Here is a 14627-nt window from a genome sequence, read left to right on the forward strand (position 1 = left end):
ATCTAAGATGTCCCCACATCTAGGTTATAAAACCTAACAAAGGTGAACGGAGATGACCGACTCGGTGCCTCACAAACATTCTGGAATGATAAACGTGACAAAAAGGTTTTAGCTGCCACCATACCCCTAGTTAAGTAGGCCCTCACCCCAGAGGTGAATGGAGGTCAGAGGACTCATAAGCCGGGGAGATAGTCTCTGCTATCCACCTGCTTAATGTCTGCTTGATTGCCAGAAGGCCTCTCTTAGGCGGACCAAAGCAGACAAAAAGTTGATCAGTTTTTTCCACAGGGCAGCTCTGTGGACATAGGTGTCCAGTGCTTGAAATGGACACTCTAAATTAAGCTTCTACTGGTCCAGCTACCGGAAGGAAGGAGGACAGAAGCAGCACTATGGGCTGTGGAACATTAGTGGGCACCTTCGGCACATAACCCAGCCTCAGGTGCAAAAAAGCTTTTACCATTCCTGGTGCAAACTTAAGACATAATGGGGCCACAGAAAGGGCCTGAAGGTTACCAGCTCTCTTCAGAGACAAAATGGCTAATAGAAACATTGTTTTAGTGTCAGAAACTATGCAAATAAGTCCACTTGAGGCTGGCTGAACACCCTCCAAACCTGCTCCACCACCTTCAGGTGGAGGCTCCATTCCCTGAGCTTCAGTCCCTGCCTTGACAGGATGTCTGCTCACTGACTGAGATGCCTAGGAATATAGACTGCCCTCAGGGAGAGAAGCTTTCTCTGTGACCGCAGAAGGATCTCATGTGCCAGTTTGCAAAGTGGGTACAACCACAGTGTTGTCTGAATCACATTGATATAAGCAGGAGACAGATGTGCATGCATTGTTGTCAAATCCCACATTATGCCCAGATAGGTGGTCCTCTGAACTGGAAAAAGCACACTCCTCTTGCAAAGAGAAAATCAAATCTCAGGAACTTTGTGTGTTTGGGAAAGATGGAAACATCTGTGGTGACAAACCAGTCAACTAGTCCTTGGATCTGATTTGAGTCACGATCTGTTTCCATGTCAGCTGAATCTGAATGTTTTAAAAGAATGATTGAGTTGGTGCAGTTCTATCATAAGATGCAACCCCCCATCGTTCTTTGGAACAATGAAGTATCGGCTGTAGAAGCCGGACTCTCGCTTGAGTGGTGGAATGAGCTCTATTTCCTTTTTTCCTCGAGAGAGTAGACACTTCCTGTTCCATCACCAGAGCCTGCTCAGGACGCACCACAGTGGGCATGAGCGCATTGAATTATGGCAGGTGAATGGAATTCCGTAGCCTCTATCCACAATCTCTAGGACCCATTGAGACACATTTGGCAGACACTTCCACACGGCCAAAAAGTTTGCTGAGGAAACCGGTCTCTAGAGACTGGCCTCTGGTGTAGTCTGATCAGAGTGTTTGGCGAGTGTTTGAAGCAGATGACAGGCAGAGATTGATCTGATTGCTCTAATAACTTCCTTGGAGGATGCAAACTTCCCAGAGCTGCTACATTTGAGAACACTGAGAACTGAGCTCGCTGGAGACCATTGTGCCCTGAAAGCACTGGAGGTGGCAGAGATAACAGACCAATCTCCTGAGGGCACTGAGGAGAGATGGGCACCATTTGATGAGGTGTCTTGCCCAGAGAGGCCTGCCCTCGGAAGCCTGACACCAGTGGCCTTCCTCGAGAGAATGACCCTCAGAATTGCCTTCTCCTTGGAGGACTTTGACTGAAAGTGCCTCCCCAAACCCATGGGAGCATGGGAAACACAGTCTGGCCTGGATGAGGAGCTGGGTGATGGCTGATGTTTCTCTGTGGTCACCAGGGCTGCCATAGAATGACCGATGGCTCTGGATGTTTCCTTGGTGACCCAAAGAGACAAATTTGTGAATCAACGAAGCCCTGGTCCCTCAGCCCCACGATTTTGGAATAATTACCTACTCTAGGGCTGAAGTGCCAGGCTTAAAAAGGTTTACTCCAGGACCTTGACACCTCATTGAGGAGGTCAGGGTAAAACGAAAGGCTCCGATGTGGAGGAGGTGATTTGGAGTACAGGAAATATTCACCCAATTTGCTTTAGGGACAAACATCCTACGTCTCTGCCAGCTAGTCAATTTTTAACTTGGCTATGGCCCTAGTCACCACCTCCAACAACATACTGGATAGACTGATCCTCCGATGCTCGCCACATGAGCCTCCTCAAAGGAAGAGAGGTGAAGTGTTTGGCTGTCCCTCGGGGATGAAGAAAACGGAGAGCGTGTTTCTAAACCCTGAAAGAGAGCACTGGATCCAGAGCATGAGGGTAAGGTTAAGGCCAGGTCTCCAACCCTTCCAGTAGATCCATCTGTGATCCCCCACGATTTTAATTTGCGCTCTGCCTCGGGAGCTGCGAGACCAGAACTGTGAAGACCACAAGCCTGGGCGCCCTCCTTGAAGAGCACACAGCGGGAGCAGAGTGTGTGTAGCGGCAGCCACTCACAATCTGCACAATCAGCTCCCTCGAGAGCTGACTATGCATGCTCTTCTCCCAGACAAGCAACGCATAGGTTGTGTGTATCCCCACCCTAATATAGTGTGGGCAGGGAGAAACACACAACCTAAAACACTGCTTGTCACTTTTTTCTTTGCTCACTATATTAGAGAACTGATTTGTGCATTGACACAAACACACACTCAGACTCACTTTTAAAATAGACAGTAAACACAAAGTGCTTGCTGAAGAAGCTGATGCTGTGTACACCGGTTGCACTTTTAAGCTTCCTGGTCACTACATCACCCCGTGATGTCTTGCCACTCTATTGGACGGATTTCACATGTGCTTTAGCACACAACCAAAGAAAGTCAAATAAAACATAAATGATTGTTTTGCATTTATTTTCATAATTTCTCTTTATGGACATTATTTTATTACTGCTTTATTAATGGTCCTAAATCAGCTCTATATAATTAATTTGCTATTGTAGCAGTACATGTAAATGTAGCTCTTGTTACTTCTCAGACTGCCAGCTGTCAAATTTGAAATATAATTCAAGAGACCTCTTATATTTGCACACATAATCTTGTATCCCTGAAGGATATAAGATGTCCATTCCATTAGTGTATCAGAAATGAACTGAAGCTTGCCTTTTTGAGCAACTGTAGTAAAAGTGTTGAATCGGATATGTTTCTCAAAGGTCTACAGAGGAGAAATAGAAATAAACAAATATATATTTTTAATGTAAATCATATCTGCACCCCTACTGTTCTGTCCATTATTTCCATCACATAGTGTTTTGATTTGACTTAATTACTGTAATTAACCTTTGTTCATGCCTTTTTTCTATATGCACTTTCTTCTGGCCTTGATAGGCACTATACAAATCAAATAGTGTTATTATTATATACTGCATCACTATGCCTTTGTTTGACATTGCTTAGTGAAATTTGATCTGTGCATTGCAGAGTAACTGTGGGCAGAGTATCAAAATCCGCCGTGTGCTGATGAACTGCCCAGAGATCGTCACCATTGGCTTTGTGTGGGACGCTGAACAGTCTGACCTCACTGAAGATGTCATCCGCTCTCTGGGCCCAAACCTTAATCTCTCGGGGGTGAGGCTCAAATCTCTTTCATTTCTCTTGATGATCAGTTTATTCGGTATCTATTCAGTATGATGTTCTGTAACTACTGTGTGTCATGTTTAAATCAAAATGTCTACAATTTACCAAAATGTAGGGAGACCAGCATATATATCAGTCCAAAACTAAACATCTATTACTATTTTTAGCTGAGGTAACATCCTCATAGATTTTTTTGCAGTGTCTGGAACAATAACTATAGAGTGGTGTCCAAAAGTCTCTAAAAGTCTGTAAAAATATGTTTTGAATTTTTTCTAACTTGTTGCCATGCCATGCCATGCAATTATGTGATTAATTGAACTGAAAAATTAAACCATAAAAAAAAATTACTTTTTAAATTAGGTTAACTTAAATTAAATTAAATATTAAATGAAATATTTTTCCCACAAAATTTGTTACTTTTGTTTTCATTTTTCAAAACATTAATACATTATTTAATTGAACTTGGAATAGAAAAAAAAAACATTTTCAGTTCAGCTTTGTGGCCTTACTGTACAATCATAAATATTAAATATGGAATTTAAATGCCACATGACTGCTTGCAAGTATGTGTTGCTAAAGTCAGCCAGACTCCCCTCTGTTAGACCTCAGTTTCCTCCTCAGCAGTCATATGAGTGCTGCAGGCCAATATCACATAATGTCTAGGTCACTACACTAGAGGAGACATCATGAACCTTGGCACACTATGACAAACCCATCCTGTACATCAGCTTGAATCCCTTGAGCTAGAGGCAGTTTACCCTTTCATTTTGATTTGAGACATCACAATCTGCAGATAGGACTAATATATTGCAGTAGACTAAATGTGTCACATTGTGAAGCACAACTCTTCAAAATATCTCCAGTCATTCATTTTCCTCACCTTGAGTGTTTTAAATGTCAGTTTGACTGTTGTCTCTATTCATTCTTCAGCTGTTCTACAGAGTCACTGATGAAAATGCCAAAAAGAGAGATCTCCACCTGGTGGGAATGATCTGTTACTCTAGCCGACATTACCTAGCATTCGCTTTTCACAGCAAGTCTTCCAAATGGATCTTTTTTGATGATGCAACCGTGAAAGAGGTATTTAACAAGCACACACACATTTGTTCACATACTGTAAGAGTAAAAGAGTTCATATATTATTTAACATTTAGCTTCTTAAAGGGGTGATGAACTGAGAAACCAAAATTGCCTTGATCTTTTGACATATAAGAGCTCAATGCACTAGAAAAATATCCTGTAAGTTTCAGAACTCAAAACTTTGTCGTTAGTCTAAAAGCAGCTTATATTCAAGGCAGTCTGCCAAAACGACAGATTTTAGAATGTTCCTATGTATGATGTAATAGTTAGATAGATCTACGCAGATAGGTCTATGCAGAAGCCAAAGATAAAAATGAATGCTCTGCAGTGCCAATTTGTGGGAAAAAAAGGCTTTGCATTGCTTTCCGTCTGATTCCAACTTCCAACAGTGGATGAACTTTATTTTTAATGCTTGTTCTAGACTGCGTCAGTAAGATCTCTGTCCTTTGTTTTCTTTATTTTACAGAGGATTAGTTTACAATTACCCATAGCGTCAGCGACGCAGTGCTTGTTCCCATATCTCAGGGAACCAAAGTTATGGGAGTAACCAGAGCAACATAATTCAAGGCGGGATTTTCTAAAAGATTGAAACTAAAAGACAATACTGTGCCGCTTATATTGGATCCGACAGTGTAAAAGTTCCATTACTTGGTCACTGTTGCTTTGTCTCTTCTTATAGATCATGTGATACGTACTGAGCTATTTATGTATTTTAAACCTAAATCACAGTTGCGTCCATCTATGAGGAATGAATGTACACTGTTGGCCAATCATAGCAGTGGGCATTTATTTCTCTATTTTATGTCTACAATCCGTCATGCCATTCAAATGTAGGGTTCTGCATAGGGGGGTTAAAAACAGGACAGAAAACAGCCCATTACTTTTAAATTACAATTTTTTAAAATGTAAAAATCTTGATAACATTATAAGTGGACCTCAGAGAACAGTACAAAAAAACAAAAAACAGTTTTCAATGGCAGTTCATGATCCTTTTTTAGGCTCAATCCCAATTCTACCCCTTACCCCTACACTTAGCCCTACCCCTCCGTTTGGCGCGTTCACGTGAAGGGGTAGGGGTGTCTCATTTCTCTTTTGGTTGGAGGGGTAGGGGTAAGGGGAAGGGCCAGATAGCCCTCCAAACGAAGATTTTTCAGGACCTCACTTCAAACGAAGGGCTAAGAGAAATTTCCAACATGGCTGCTCACTCGAGCAAGCAGACTCGTAAATATAAGTAATTTTTGCCTTTAATAAGGATTTTGATGATAATGTTTCATTATATGTATATTACCTTCAATCTTGTGTTTGTGTTTATGGTGTTGTTTTGTAAATAAACGTTTGCAAAAAAATCGCTAAAGTTTGCTAGCAGATAGCACTGATTGCACGATATTACAAAATATATTTTTATGTCATATACACTTGACTGCATGTTAGAAACATGAAAGACCAGTGGCACGGCAATTTGCAACGGTGGTGTAGTGGAGGGTGTACGCAGGTCCCCTCTGATGCGCATTATTCAGTAGTGTCCGGCATTCGCCAAAATCATGGCAGTCCACCACATCCAGTCATGTGAATAAATGTAAATATTCGCTAAAAACACCCAATAAAGGCAGTGATGATGCAGTCAGGACCGTGGAGCCGGCTTGCTTTGAAATGTATTTGATGAATGCACCTGCGCCCGATACGTCTACCGCACCAGTAATTTAAATCAGTACATAATAATAAAAACGATACCTTACAAATAAAAAGAAGCTGATTTTTACGATCAGAAATTTCTTAAACAAGTGAACCCCTGTAAACATTTTAGTCCAAGGATCCAGAAAACGAACGCGTTCAAATAGAAAGTTGAAAACGAAATTCACAAATGAAGCATATACTGTATACTTCTCCAGGCACCACTACACTGATTAGCAATTTGCCGCGCATGTGATAACGCGTTGTTTGTTTTGCTTACGGCCACATGTGAATGAACGGTGCGTACACCGTACATTTGTACTTTTTGAAACATGACAACATTTTGACATCTTGGAATGAGTGATAAACATCTGCGCATGTCCTCTGACGTAACATTAGGAACTAGCGACAACCTATGATGACAACCTATGATGACGTATAACAGTGTTGTAGTGGTGTCCCATTCCTTAGGGGAAATATTTTAGCCCTTCCCCTTTACACTTTGTTTCAAGGGACAAGGGGAAGGGGCGAGGGGTAGGCGAAGGGGTAGAAAATAGAATTGGGATTGGGCCTTATTAATGTGTTGAATCTTAAATGCTAAATGAAAGATTGTAGGTTCAAACACTATAAGGGTTGATCCATGAGATTCCACTATTTTTGTCTTCGACCTTTCATAATTTTACAGTCAGTCACTTTGGTAATTATAGTACCACTATATAAGGTATTTGGAATATAATGTAATCTTGCCAGAACTACAAATTATCCAACAGATTATTCCAGCACTTTGGCTTCATACAAGTGGTCTTCTCCAACAAGGGCTATTTAAACTATTACAACAATTACAACTATGACTTTTAATTATATATATTTATTGTCACAGTTATATTTATTATTGTATAGACTTTTTTGGAGTTGAATGACTAATTACTAAAGGGAAAGGCAAAATGCAGAAAGTAAAAGAAGAATGTCTTTATATAGAGCCTTTCTATAGCTCAAGGTCACTTTACAGTTGACCCTTCACAAAGACCCGACTCACTTATTTAATGTTGCTGTGTCCGACAACAAGCCATGCTGCTCTCATGCCACACATCATGTTCTCACGCAGTGAAAAATACATTTTATACAGCATACAGCAAAGAAGACAGACAACGCAGACAGACAAGACAGAGCAGGTTGCTTTTGGTATGAAACAAAGTGTCAGCTTTCAAATTTGTCATTTTTTAAGAAATTCAAACAATAAATACTGTTTTGTTGTTCTTTATTGTGTTGTGACAGATCACTGTAGCACTCTAGCAGCACATGAACTGATCATCTTTTCATATTTACTAGTTAAAGCACAAAATAAACATTAATAAACATCAGAAGGTATTTTATTTCAACCACGGAAAAATTTCAGTACACACCATTTTTCAAGTTTAAGTCCACCAAAGTTAAACCAATCTACTCTCCTGTCTGATTTATTTGTCCGACAAGATGGTGGATTTGGCATTATGAATGGTCATATCGCCCACCAATCAAACTCCCTGCAAAGGGTCAATTGAGATTCAGATTTTAGTTATCACTTACTATACTGAATGATCTTCCCCCCATAGAAGAGAGGTATTTAGAGATGTTTACTTCATTGTAGTTACCTTATATTACTTAGTACTTTCTTGGTTAAAGACATTGCAAGTGCATGTTCTATAAATTAGTGCAACAAAATGGGAATGAAGTTAATACTTTCACAAGGATACAATTAGGATTTCTTAATACATAAATTAATAACTGTTAAGTGGTTTAATAAAGACAATGTCCTAAAGTAGGAAAAAAAGAGAAGTGGTTTAGAAACCACACCAAGCCCCTCTTTTAGTAGTTAGTTCAGTTCAGTACAGTGTCTACCATACATGGCTGTAATACTGTACTAAGTTAGGTAGCTTTTCCTCAGTATAAAAGTGGAGTCAGGTGTAGACGTTTGTTAGTGAATCTATTTTTAGTAATTGTAATTAGACAGACTGATAATGAGGTGCAGACTGAGTAAGCTAAGTGCAGAGCTTAGTTAAGAGTTAGAGCAAACACAGTCTCTGCGTGATGTGATTTATGTGCTGTGTCAAGGTAGCTAGCAGACGGTTGCTTAAGCCTGTCTGCTTTCTGGCCTGAGCCCCAGTGAGTCAGATACTCATACTATTAGGATTATTTACCAAATTTAACAGTGGCACCTTCCCATAGAGGATGAAGTCATTTTCTCTTCAACAGACCAAGTCTACATCACAAACTCTTTCAATTACAGTATCTTTGAATGCTATTTCACTGTATTCTCTGGACACCTCTCTGTTCATCACGCTTTTGGAATAGAGCCAGAGCAGATTACAGTGTGTGACATCATCTTTGCTAACACACTCACCTCATTAAAATTACCCTTTGGAGTTCTCAACTCGTAAAGCCGGATGTTATTAGTTCCAGCGTGAATAATAATTAAATCTATGTTTAAATTTGACTCTGATTTAAGAGTCTCTGGTTCCCATTTTGCAAATGCACCTGCTAAAAACTTTGCTGTAGCAATGTCATCATATGTTCTCAGATATTTGAACTCTTGGTGTCACTGATATATTTTTTGTATTTTCTAGATTGGCTCCAAGTGGAAAGATGTGGCATCTAAATGTATTCGGGGTCACTTCCAACCACTCCTCTTGTTCTATGCCAACCCGGATGGTACTGCAGTGTCCAATGAGGACGCCCCCAGACAGACCACCATGTGGTCCCGTTATAACTCCCCCCTCAATGGGAAAGGGACAGGTAAAACTGTCTTGTTAAACAGTGTATGATATTTTTTCAAATTTTAATTTCTTATCCACCTTATTCTTCAGTCTAGAAGTAAGCCTATGGGCGAGACTTCCGGTTCATTAGCTTTTATAGGGTAATAACGAAAAGAATTAAGATAATACAATAAAATAATATGGCATGTCACATCAAATTGAAATATTAAGCAGAAAATTGAGCTATTTTGTACAGCTAAAAATAGCTGATTTACTGACAATGCGCACATTAAAGAACACAGACGCAGCCAGATCATTTTCATGACCAGTGAAATCTACCAAGAGCAGCGCAAATTACCACCTGCTTTAAAGAGAAGGTCATATGGTATTTAAAATGCCCTAGTATTGTGTTGGAGACCCCTACAACAGGTTTAAATGCATCTAAGATCAGAAAACATTAAGCGTTTCTCAGAACATACATTTAATAATATAATGATTTTGTAAATCAAGTCTGTTGTGATTGGTCTTTCCATACACAATGCGAGTGAATCATGCCCACAGTTAAAGTTTAGCTGCTAAACTGTAAACACTTCACAGCTGATTGCTAACAAGGCTAACTAATGAAACAAAACCATTTGTAAACCAAAATATGTCTGCATTCTTTATTCTTAAACAAAGTAATTAGAACAACGATAATCTACATTAATCAACACATTCTTAGAAAATAGTGGGTTCACAGCGATTTATCAGAACTATTTCAGTAAGACTTATTGTGGTAATATTGTGGTTTACCTAAAGCTGCACAAGGTAAACATCACATATTAGCACCAAAACCTTATATTGAGCACTCAATTAAAAATGTACACAACGTATTAATCATACTTAGAGGTTGTGGTTCAGAGACGCTTGTTGGTCTAAATAAAGAAGGAAAGGACTTATCTTTCATGGACAAGCGTTCAGTGAATCTTGCATAAACTCACCAAGATTAGAGAAGCAGTCCTCGGTAAAATGACAAACACACAACAAAAGGTTCTAATTGTTTTTCTGTGGTATCATGGAACACAGCATCTTCTTGATATGATGTAAAAACCAACTAGCAGAAGTGTTTGTGGGCAGGTAAAAGTGTTCGTATTTTGAGGGCAATTATATAGGTAACAGGCAGAAGAACGACCCAGGTTACGTATGTAACCCAGGTTCCCTGAGGGAACGAAAGCTGTGTCAAGCGCTATGGGGAACGGCATTGGCGAACCACGCTCTGAATATCGTGTGTATAACCAATCCGAAGGAGGGCGTGACGTCACAGGCAGGGTGACGTAAGCGACCAGGAAGTATAAAAGCCGGCGTCAGCTTTCTAGGAATACAGCAAGCGCTCCAGGGACGCTGGAATTGTGGCCCTTGACGCAGTTTTCATTCTCTCAGGGAACCTGGGTTACATATATAACCTGGGTAGTTCCGTTCTGGGAACGTCAAGCGCTCTGGGGAACGAATATACCCACGCCTCCAGAATTCCAAGTCCCTGTCTGGGAACAGCCAGAACAAGGGGCGAAAAAGGATGAACCTGGTGAACAAGCCAGGACACGAAAGTAAGGTCTCTGCCTGGGGAAAATGCCAGGACAAGAGCTGTAATACACCTCTGTCTGGGGAAACTGCCAGAACAAGAGGGAAAAATTGTCTCTGTCTAGGTTAGGATGAGAGGACAGAAGAACCAGGAGTAGCCCTGAGGTCAAGGTCGTAAAACCTGACGAAGGTGAGAGGTGTGGACCATCCCGCAGCGTTGCAGATGTCTTGAATCGGGACACCTGCCAAAAGGGCCTTCGAGGCAGCCATGCCTCGGGTAGAGTGAGCCTTAACCCCCAGGGGTGACGGGAGGCCAGAGGACTCGTAGGCAGTAGAAATGGCATCTACGATCCATCTACTGATAGTTGGTTTAGAAGCAGGACACCCCCTCTTAGGGGGGCCATAACAGACAAAAAGTTGCTCCGTCTTACGCCACTGGGCAGCTCTGTGGACGTATGTGTCCAGACCGGGCGCAAAGTCTAAATAAGAAGGGGCCACTGACAAGGCCTGAAGGTCACCAACTCTTTTTAAAGAAGAGAGAGCAAGTAGCAGAGCGGTCTTGATCGTGAGCATGCGATCAGAGACTTCCTCTATAGCTCAAAGGGTGGCCTACAGAGAGCTTTAAGCCCCACAGCGAGGTCCCAGGTAGGTACCCGGGGGCGTACCCGAGGTCTCAACCTCAGTGCACCGCGGAGGAAATGAATCACCAAGGGGTCTTTACCCACAGTCAGTCCCCCAATAGGTGTGTGGTAGGCCGAGAGTGCCACCGCATAAACCTTAAGGGTGGAATGAGTTAGCCCTGTAGAGAAGCGGGTCTGCAGGAACTCCAGAACTGTACCAATCGGGCAGTTGACTGGGTCTAACTGGCGGTCTCTACACCAGGAGGAAAAAAGTTTCCACTTCAGGGCATAAAGTTTCCTTGTAGAGGGAGCTCTAGAATGAAGGATGGTCTCAACAACCTCAGTTGAGAGACCCGAAGCTATGAGCTGTGCCCTCTTAGGGGCCACACCCATAGCTTCCACATTTCTGGGCGGGGATGCAGAATGGAGCCGCCTGCTTGAGAGAGAAGGTCCCTTCTGATCGGGATTTCCCAAGGAGTGCCGTCTAGGAGGGAGATCAGGTCTGAGAACCACGTTCGACCTGGCCAGAACGGGGCTACCAAGAGTAGTCAGACCCCGTCCGGCGCACTCTTTCTAGAACTCCCGGGAGCAGAGCAATCGGGGGAAAGGCGTACAGACGAAGCCTCGGCCACGTCTGTACCATAGCATCCAGCCCCAGAGGAGCTGGATGAGTCAGAGAGTACCAGAGGGGACATTGCGATGTCGTCTGAGTCGCAAAGAGGTCCACCTGGGCTCGATCAAAAATACTCCAAAACTGCTTCACCACCTCGGGGTGAAGCATCCATTCCCCGGGCCTCGGCCCCTGTCTCAACAGGATGTCTGCTTCCACATTGAGATGGCCAGGAATGTAAACTGCTCTTAGTGAGCGTATTTTCCCCTGGCACCACAAGAGGATCTGGTACGCCAGTTTGAACAGCGGCCGTGAACACAGACCCCCTTGGGGGTGCTGTCGGTGCGTATGAGCACATGACGGTTCCGTAGGTCTGGGAGGAAGTGTTTTAAAGCTCGAAACACGGCCAGCATCTCCAGGCAGTTGATGTGCCAAAGGAGATGGCGGCCTGTCCACAGACCGCGGGCTGAGTGGCCACTCATGACCGCCCCCCAACCAGTGAGGGATGTGTCTGTCGCTAGCGTTACGCGGCAGCAAGGAGCTCCCAGCACTGGGCCCTGGGAAAGGAACCAGGGTTTCTTCCACATGTCTAAGGCACGTAAGCAGCGCCGCGTGACCTTGATTGTGCGGAACAGATTTCCCCTCGGGGAAAAACTCCTGGTTTTGAGCCACCACTGTAGGGGCCTCATGTGCAGTAGTCCAAGAGGTATCACATTGGAAGCTGCTGCCATCAGACCCAAAAGTACTTGAAACTGTTTCACAGTGAGTAGCTGGCCTAGCTTGATTCCTCTGACTGCCATGAGAATCGACTCGATCCGAGCGGGTGACATTCGTGCCTGCATCGTGGTCGAATCCCACACTACACCTAGATAAGTGGTTCTCTGTAATGGAGATAGCACACTTTTCTTGGCATTCAGTCTCAACCCCAAATTCTTCATGTGAGCGAGAATAACATCTCGATGTTGGACCGCTAACTGTTCTATCTGGGCCAAAATCAGCCAGTCATTGATAAAGTTCAGAATGCGGATGCCCTGGAGTCTCAGAGGAGCCAGAGCAGCATCCACACACTTTGTAAATGTTCGGGGTGAGAGGGCTAGGCCGAAGGGAAGCACCCGATATTGGTAAGCTTTGCCCCTGAAAGCGAACCTCAGGAACTTCCTGTGTTGGGGAAGGATGGAGATGTGAAAGTAAGAGTCTTTCAAGTCTATCGTGATGAACCAGTCCTTGGACCTGATATGCGACACGACTTGACCGACTGTGAGCATTTTGAACTTCAATCTCTTGACTGAGCGGTTCAGACGGCGGAGATCTAAGATAGGCCGCAGCCCTCCATCCTTCTTGGGAACAATGAAGTAGCGGTTGTAGAACCCTGACTCCCTGTCTTGAGGAGGGACCTCGATGGCCTCCTTCCTCAGAAGAGAGACTACTAGGGATGTGCGGTATACCGGTACTGTGAAAATACCGGTATTTATTTTTTTTAAACGGTACAATATCAAAAGTTTGCTCAGTTCGGTATTTCATCCGCTGTTCCGATTTTCACCACTATGCGGCAGTGTTCCGCAAACTGGCGTAAAACCGGCAAGCGTGATAACAGACAAACGGCAATGGATCACACAGATGAAACGCGCTCTGCAGCGGTCAAAGGAGCTAGCAAAAAAATGAAGACTGAAAAGATATGACCCTGGACCACAAAACCAGTCATAAGGTTACATATTACAAAACTGAGGTGTATATATCATATGAAAGCTGAATAAATAAGCTTTCTATTGATGTATGGTTTGTTAGGATAGGACAATATTTGGCCGAGATACAACTATTTGGAAATCTGGAATCTGAGGGTGCAAAAAAAATAAAAATACTGAGAAAATCACCTTTAAAGTTCTCCAAATTAAGTTCTTAACAATGCATATTACTAATAAAAAAATACATTTTGATATATTTATAGTAGGAATTTTACAAAAAATCTTCATGGAACATGATCTTTACTTAATTTCCTAACGATTTTTGGCATAAAAAAAATCTATAATTTTGACCCATACAATGTATTTTAGGCTATTGCTACAAATATACCCCAGCGACTTAAGACTGGTTTTGTGGTCCAGGTTCACATATATTAAGAGATTTCTTTATTTTAATTAGATCTCATCAGTTTTGTTTCTTCTAAAATCAAAATTGTAGTTTTTATTATTTTTTTCAGTAACAATTTCTTTGCACAGTTGTTCATAGAGTTTTCAATTCACCTATATTTGCCTGTTTCTTTTTTTTTTTTTTTTTTACCTATGGTATCGATTTGGTATCGATACCAAGGTATTAGATCCTAGTATCGTACCGAAGTCAAAATTGTGGTATCGAGCCATCCCTAGAGACTACTTCCTGCTCCATAACCAGAGCCTGCTCGGGGCCCACAAGTGTGGGAAAAATCCCCTCAGAAGGTGGCGGTTGTGCCCCGAATTGAATGTAATAACCTCTTTCTACAGTATGCAGGACCCAAGTAGACACATTTGGCAGTAGTTTCCACGCTGCTACAAATTCTACTAAGGGAACCAGCCTCTCGAGGCTGGCCTCTAGTTGTAATTGAGGCCCCCGTAGGGGCGGCGAGCACCTCAGTCCCGCTACGTTGCCGGGCGGAGAAACGTGAGGCGTGAGCTCGCTTGAGACTGCCGCGCCCTGTAGCACTGGCAGGGGTGGCTGACAGATCTCCTGAGGGCCCCGAAGAAAGGCGGGCACCGTGTGTTGCGATGAGACCCGCTCGTCCCCGGGAGGGGCTACCCTCAATGAC

The 14627-nt window shown here is 42.8% G+C and overlaps 1 protein-coding gene across 1 annotated transcript in view; it reads left to right on the forward strand.

Annotated features, from left to right (window-relative positions):
• The window catches only part of usp53b (ubiquitin specific peptidase 53b), a 40465-nt gene that overhangs the window by 8603 nt on the left and 17235 nt on the right, over positions 1 to 14627 (forward strand). Inside the window, exons 8-10 of the mRNA XM_073841572.1 lie at positions 3423 to 3569; positions 4509 to 4658; positions 8933 to 9101. Of these exons, the coding sequence (XP_073697673.1) occupies positions 3423 to 3569; positions 4509 to 4658; positions 8933 to 9101 (466 nt within the window). The remainder of the gene's footprint in view (positions 1 to 3422; positions 3570 to 4508; positions 4659 to 8932; positions 9102 to 14627) is intronic.

Source organism: Garra rufa, chromosome 6 (assembly GCF_049309525.1).
Source record: "Garra rufa chromosome 6, GarRuf1.0, whole genome shotgun sequence".
NCBI classification, from domain to species: Eukaryota; Metazoa; Chordata; class Actinopteri; order Cypriniformes; family Cyprinidae; genus Garra; species Garra rufa.